Source organism: Epinephelus moara, chromosome 1 (genome assembly GCF_006386435.1).
Source record: "Epinephelus moara isolate mb chromosome 1, YSFRI_EMoa_1.0, whole genome shotgun sequence".
Taxonomy (NCBI): domain Eukaryota; kingdom Metazoa; phylum Chordata; class Actinopteri; order Perciformes; family Serranidae; genus Epinephelus; species Epinephelus moara.
Genome location: NC_065506.1, coordinates 48,650,943 through 48,658,912, shown reverse-complemented (window position 1 = coordinate 48,658,912; position 7,970 = coordinate 48,650,943). Strand labels below are relative to the sequence as shown.

The following is a 7,970-nucleotide window of genomic DNA, read 5'->3' as shown; positions in this document are numbered from 1 at the left end:
GCACTGACAATTAAAGGTAATGTACCTACTCATATGACTATAGGGATTACGGCAATAGGCCAATTTGCCAAAATGTCGAACTATCCCTTTAAGGTTTTCTCAAGATATCGTGTTTGACCATCAAAATCTAGTCAGTTCATCGTTGAGTCCAAGTGGGCATTTCTGCCAAATTTAAAAGAATTCCCTTGAGACGTTCTTGAGATATCGTGTTCACAGGGATGGGATGGAAGAACACACGTACATACTTTAAGTTTTGTCATAATTAGTGTATGAACTCTTGAGTTAATAAATATGTTTCGTGAGATCACAGTGACCTTTGATCACAAAATCCTAATCAGTTTATCCTTCAGTCCAAGTGGACGTTTGTGTCAAAACTGAAGAAATCCCCTCACGGTGTTCTTGAGATATCACATTCACAAGAATGAGACAGATGAGTGACCTAGATCTTGACCTTTGAATCCAAGTGGATATTTGTGCCAAATTAAAAAAAAAAAATTCTTGAGGCGTTCTTGAGATATTGTGTTCACAAGGATGAGACGGACAGATGGCACGGAGGCAAAACAACAATCTTTGGAGTGACGCACATGTTGAGTAGTGTTACGATATTGTCGAGCTAAATTTATAGTTATTAGATTTATTACCAGTGACAGTGAGTGTGTTTACATGGACAGTTTAATTCCCTTTTCATTCAGAATGAAAGTTCAAGTGATCTTGTAAACACCTAATTCAGAATGAAAATGGCCAGTGCGATTGAAAATTCAATCCAGTGTAAGGGGCTGGAATATTCCGTTTCTAATTCCCAATGAAAGAATTTCTCACACTTGTATACACTCATTCCTCTTTAAGTTCATTCCGGTCTTTCTGCACATGCTCGTTTCCTTGCCCTTCTGGCGCCATGACGTATATAACACGCATAGCAACGGGCTGAGATAGAGCAGTTGGACTCGTTGCACTCACCGGTTTCCATTCTCCACAGCACGGTCTTCTATCTCCCTTCTTCGACCTTCTACCTCCCTTCTCCTCCTCAACAGACGAAGCATTAGCAGAACAAGGTTGTTGTCGTACTGCTGCTTCAAGAATATAAGCAAAACACGCCCGAAAAAGGCACTAAGAACGGCGTCGTCAAGCATCTTGTTATCCGGAGCGAGGACTACAGTGTTTTCTTCCAGTAAACGTAAACACGTAACATCCGCCCCGCCCCCTATCCAATCAGAAACCTTCCCTGCCCCAAACCTTGCGCGGACCCGAATAAAAGCGATTAAACTGATCTCCCGTGTGAATGGAACCGAACCCTCATTCGGAATGAATATTTCCCATGTAAACTACCTGGAAAGACTTTAATTCTGAATGATTTCATTCAGATTTATTTCATTCCGAATGAGAAGCCATCATGTAACCACACCCAGTGTGATTCTAGATTAAATAAACCAAACTTGAAACATGACATGCACAAAGAGCAACTCTTAAACAGTGATGTAAACAGTGATGTAAAAATGTGCCTTTCTCCTTTAATGGCTCATTATTATTATTATTAATATTGAAAATCTGTAAAGATAAAATACTCACAAAGAAGATGAGGTTGAAGAGGAACAGGAAGTACTTGGTCGCTGTCAGGCAGCCTTTCCCCATGATTCTGGATCTGTGAACATAAATCAGTCACAACATTAGTTAGACACACTGTATATGTGATATAATAATATAATTAACATGATCAGGTGGAGTTATTGTGTACGAGGGCGGAGCAGGACTGTGTGTATCCAGATCTGCTGTGGGGATGAGCGTGATGTGAAGGAGTGGTGACAGATGCTGCAGCAGCAGAGACCTCTGAGGCTTAGCTGCCCGGCTGATCATGACCGAGGACCGGGGGGCTCAAATCCTGCAGGATTACACCCACAAACACCGGCTGCAACAATCAGGGCTTCAATCTGTGAGCGCAGAGCGAGGAGAGGTCGTAACCTCTGTGACTCACTTGCCCTCTGACTGACAGAGGCTGTTTCTCATCAACAATACTGTAATAACAGGAATATATGAGCCTCACAGCAGCACAGATCAGTGTTTCCATTCATCAAGTTTATGTGGTAATCAGATTACTCTCTCTCTGAAGATTTAAGATGTTAATTTGAGTATTTTTAATATCTGCAGATTGTTAGAGACACCTTGTCTCCTCCTGCTGCTCCTCTCTGCAGCAGAACATAACCTTAATAAGATTCACTGTCTTCTGTCTGTTGCAACCGAAGCAGATTAACTTTGGAAATCTGGTAATAGACCGAGCCGATCCCTGACGGACTACTGTGCAGTTTCTTACATTTAAGACACAATGCCTCTGAAAAGATGTGGAGCTTTTAGAGGTGAAGAAATATAAAAGGTAAATAATGGGAAAAATAATTATAAATTTATATTTCTTATATTTTCCTTTTCTTGATCCTGTATTCAGACGCTGAACTTTGTCAGACTGTGCCTCTGTGATTGCACCTTTTTATTTGTAGAAATATTTCAGAAATATTCAATAAACACAGTGGATAAAATATTGTTATATTTAAACAGATGCAAAGATCAGCAGCTCCTGTGTTCAGTGATGCTAAATTACTGTTTTTCTCAATGGAGTCTGGAGGCTGTGACGAGAGCATAGATGGGCAACTGAAGCTGTTAATGGATTTCCTGTCCGAACAGGCTGTCTGACAGAAAGGTGAAGCGGTGAAAATACTCTCAATATAGCGTACACTGATACAGATTTTTCAAGGTGGCTAAAATATGTTTTATTGCTGACCTCGTCCGCAGCAGCACATTACTCAGCCTGCATGATGGACTCCAGCCTGCTTCTATAAACTGGAGGTGTGCCGACTGACATCGATTGTAGGTAATTGTTTTTAAGTGTTTAATATTTATACCAAATTAATACATTTTGTTTGTCAGACTAAGAAAATGAGTCAATTAATTCCAAGTGGAAGTTATTAAATCCCAAACACAAATCACGTCCGACTCGTTTTCACCACCAGGAAACTGTCATGACTTTTCTCTGTGTGTGCGGTGGCTCATATTTACAGACAATTCAGCCGGACATGAATGCAGCAACTCTCTGTGTTTTTTCCACCTTCTCTTCACCTCCCTGCGGCCTCCCCTCCTCCTCCTCCTCCTCCTCCTCCCCTCCGTACAGTAATGGCCTCTTACTGTCCAATAAATCTATGAGAATCTGGGTGAAATATGGAGGGCCGGCTCGATGCTTCCTCCTGGCACTGAAGCCCTGTAGCGTGAGCACAGTGCCCGTGTATCCGACCCATATTCCCATCACTGTAAATGGGTTACTGTTACATGGCTGCCTGTGCCAGTTTAGAGGAGGACGGGGGGGGGCACCTGCAGGGATGACAGAGGGAGGAGAATATGCAATGGAAAAGACATTTTGGCAAAGAGTCGCAGCGAAGCCAGATGGAAGGTATTACAGACCATAAACAGAGCAGGATGAAACCTTAAAGGGATAGTTTGGATGTTTTGTAGTGGAGCTGTACGAGATTCTTATCCACAGTCCGTGTGTTACCTACAGTTAGAAGATGGTCCAAGTTCATTTTGGAGCCTCTGGTTCAGATCGATATGACTGTGCAGCTGATTCGATGAGTTTCAGACACAATCTAAAGAACAATACGATCCTCTGTCACCTGAGGACCAAGAACCAGACTCCTTTAAACAATCTGTGAGTTTTCTAAGTGCTTGAGTTTGGGGAACTTTGTGAAACACTGTCTACAAGAACTTCTTAACCTCCTGAGACCTGAACTTTTGTTTGGTGTGCATTTTTAATTTCTCCTGGCTATTTGGGATCAGTACGATAAGAATAACAAACTAAACATTGTCAATGACAATAAAGTCCCAATGTCTTTAAACAAGTACTCCCTAATTAACAGTGTCTAAAGGCCCTGACACACCAAGCCGACGGTTGGCCGTCGCCCAAAGTCGGGCCGTCGGTGAGCGTCTGTCGCTCTAGTTTTTGCGGTGTGTCCCACACCGTTGGCACTTTGGCGTCGGCGGCTTTTCGGCCGATTGAGTGTGTTGAATCGGCGGCAGAACGTGTCGGTGAGAGAGATCACTCTGATTGGCTGTTCAGGTTTTATTTCCTCGCCCCTGTAGCGAGTGAATCTGCCTGTAGTAAAAGTAGCGTAGTGTAGTGGAGCTAGCTGGGAGCGGCTAGCGGAGCGTTAGCCGCAGCATGACCGGAGGGAAGCACAGCCAGTTAGCATCCGCTAGTCTCTGAGCTAGCCCCGGCTCTCCGTTTGGATCCAACCGGAGCACCGAGCCCTGGTTTGTTATTCAGGTTAAAGTGGGAAGAAGCAGCGGGTTTATCGGGCAGCTGAGTGAAGTGGAGCCTGCGGAGGAAACACCGGGAACGTCTGGATGTAATAGTCCGTGGAGGTGCTGCGGTGCTCGGCTGCACAGATAGGAAACCCCTCGGCTGACAGGATGTACCACTCTCTCACTCCGCTCTCTCACGCAGGCGCAGAACGTAAGTGCTACTTGGCCGTCGGATGTAGTCCGTGTAGTGTTCAAATGCAACTGACACAGGGCGACGTGAGGCGACGTAGACGACGCAAAAGTTGTCTTTCGTCGCCGCTAGTTCTTTGATGTCGGTTTGGTGTGTCTGCACCTTTAGTTTGTCACTGTTCCTAAACTTGGTCAAATTTGTTGCCGTATCAAACTACAAACATTATTAATCATAAATAAACAAGTTTCAACCATAACATGTGATCAGGTTTTGGATCTTGTCCACTTTTGTCTCGGGATCAGCTGCAGACTGACTTGGCAGAGACTCGGCCGCCATCTTGTTTCTACATGAATTACTGTATTGTGCTCTCACTGCCACTAGATGGCGTAAAAAGTGTCCACGATCGAGGACAACAGGTTTGAATTAAGTAGAATGAAATCTGAGGTTAAGTAAACCCAAAATGTGATGTCCTCATGTGAGGACGCAGGGTCTCAGGTTAATTATTTGTCCCCTCTTATAAATTCAGCAAATGTAACATCCAACATTAAATTATTCCTGTCTTTGTATTAAAAAACAAAACAAAAAAAAAACCCACTGGTGTGTTGTGGTGCTGGTTTGTAGAATGATCGGACCTGTCAGCCAATACGACACGAGTATGTGTGCTGTATCATGTGCTGTGATTGGTCTCATCTCGCCTCCGCTCCTTTCATGGACACGGCTGTCATCTTTCATGGCAATTACGTGCTGTCGGTGGAGGATTATTTGGTTTGATGTTAGCTAACTGCAAATAACTGCAGCGAAATATGACTTTGTTTTCTTACGTTTCCTGCCTGTGTCCTGACTCACTGATAACCAGGAGGCATCTCTCCTGTGGAGCAGTTTGTATTTTTCAAGGTCAGTATCAGACATCATCAGCTGGTCAAACATGGCGACAATCATCGTCGCCTCCAGACAGAATACTTTGTTATTGGTTGAAGCTGTGACTTCACCAGTCAAAAGGTTACCAAAGTCAAACTCCACGTGATGTGAAGATGTGAATTTGCTTTTCCACTGGAGGCGAAAACTTCTCCCTTCACTCAATGGAGGTGAACCTGTGGCAAAAATTCCCTGATATTAATTTGACGTTTGTGTGACAGAGGCCTTGAGCCAAAAAAGTTCAGCACAGCTTATGACATGCAAGTGTGCTAGAGGAAGTATCCAATTCAACAAGCAGCATAAGTCTCTAATGTGTTGTCTCTGTGGGAAGATCAGGGTCATTTCATACCACGGAAACTGTGCACAAGTCTCTGTCCGTCTCCATATCTAACGCTGAGTATAAACAAGCCATTAACATCTTCCTGGCTTGCTAACATCTTAGCTGTTCGCCTGCTACAGTCGTTCACTGTTGTCGTTGTTGGTTTGGGTCTGTTTTTTGGGATTTGTTGACAGTATGAAAAACTAAAACATCACCAGCCTCATCATTTAAATGAGATTATGGTGTCTTCAGGGATTCTGGACTACAGTCATGGAGCCTCCTTCTGGTCAGGGGAAAAAAAGGTTCCTGAAACAAAGGCTTTGTTAAATTTAGAAATGCCACGGAGCCACTTTGTGCTGCAGCTGCTGAGTGAAGAGAAACATGCCTGCTCCAGGAATGTGCACCATGTTTCAATTAATTTATCAGCTGAAAACCTGTTGAATATAGCACGTTTTTAAATGTCTGTTAAATAAAACCATAGGGAGGACAGCATTTCAGCGTTGAACACTCATGTCTCTGCAAAAATGTGCAACAAGTCGAAGAGCAGAAACAAAAAACATGCTGTTCTCATTATTCCCACGGAGCTTCAAACTGAGTCTGGAGGACATTATGAAGGCAGTGAATGCCACATACTGAAACTAAAAGTCTTCTCATGTCATTAAAATGATTCTCGGACACAAACAGAAGCAGGTCGACTCTGTGCCGTCAGTTCTGACCCAGTTCACACACACTGTGAAACTGGGTTGTCTGTCCACTCAGTGGTCAGAGGGAACGAGTCCCAGTTACCACACAGAGGTCACCATTGACCGCTGTGTGTTACAGTGCTGCAGCCAACGATTCACCAACACACACACACACACACACTTTTTATTTCCTAACACACAAAGACAGTTGGCTGACAATGAGCAGAAAATACTTGAACACAAGGGCGAGACTCAGCTCGTCTTTACTGAGGGCGCAGACAGAGTCGGCGTCTCTCCTTTACCCCGACAGCTTTATGAATATAATCTCAGAGATTTTAAATCTAAAACCTAAAATCAACTTTAAAATTATGATTCATTTCATAGAGTAACTTTAATTCTAGTCCATATTTTCTCACAAAAGTTGCAAACATCATAAGTGCAGTGAAAATACTGCAGAATGTTTTCTCTGCAAATCAATTTGTTTCAAGTATTTTCTAAATTCAGGTTTCCTTTAACTTAACTGTAGAGCAACTATGGCTCATTTACCATGTTTTAGGATGCAGTCAGTTTCATTTAAATTAAAGGCAGGTTGAAATACCTTCTAACTCGAGCTTTTTTCATTTAGGAAAATACATTCTTTACAACCAGAGCCCAGCCAGAATCGTCTTTATAAGATTAAACTGTACATTAATGAGTTTAAACTGCCTCAGTTCAGTATCTGACCAAATGTCTCCCCCTCTGTTCCTGAGATATGACGTTAAAACATGTACATATACATACAACATATAAAATGTCATCACTTCACAACATTTGTGCGAAGTTTTTGAAATTTTTTTTGAGTTATAGCCAAAAGCATAATCTGTGAGGTCACAGTGACCTTTGACCAGCGAAATCTAATCAGTTCATTGTTGAGTCCAAGTGAACGTTTGTGCCAAATTTGAAGAAATTCCTTCAGAGTGTTCAGAGTGTCACAAGGATGGGACAGATGGACGTACAGCCCGAAAACATAATGCTTCTGGTCACGGCTATCACCGGTGCAGAGACATAAAAACACAGCGCAGTGATGATACAGACAGATGTATCATTCATGTGTGAACAAAGTCTCTGCAGTCTCTCTCTGCCATGTGCATGCATCAATAATAATACCTAAATAAAGATATTTAAAACAATGGTTTAATTTCAGTATTACAGTCATTTAAAAGGTTGTGGAAATAAACTCACCCAACATGAATCTGAAGTCTCAAATTACAATTAAATCGCTTGATACGTTCAAACTGCGACCTCTGCTTAAAACTTTGCACCTCTGCAGCACCACAGCTATGTGCAACAAAAGTTAAATCTGCAACTTTAAGCCACACAGAGCTCAGATTGCTAGCTAGCATGCTCATTGTTCCTTTTTCTTCCCAAAATACAGTCGTCACTGGTCACAAGTCAGTCTTTAGACGCTTTGCTTAACTAAAGACTGATGTCTTTCTCCCTGATTTTGTGTTTAGATGGGCGGATACAATTTCAGAGTTTAAAAAAACTCCCTACGTTGCAGAACCAATAGTAAATCTGCAGGGCGGTCCTTCGGTGGCTCACTGAA

At 42.6% G+C, this 7,970-nt stretch overlaps 1 protein-coding gene across 1 annotated transcript in view; it reads right to left on the bottom strand.

Annotated features, from left to right (window-relative positions):
- LOC126388003 (CD82 antigen-like) overlaps window positions 1–7,970 on the bottom strand; it is a 48,298-nt gene that overhangs the window by 22,531 nt on the left and 17,797 nt on the right. The window contains exon 2 of the mRNA XM_050040881.1: window positions 1,567–1,639. Coding sequence (XP_049896838.1) covers window positions 1,567–1,629 — 63 coding nt within the window. The 5' untranslated portion in view covers window positions 1,630–1,639. The remainder of the gene's footprint in view (window positions 1–1,566; window positions 1,640–7,970) is intronic.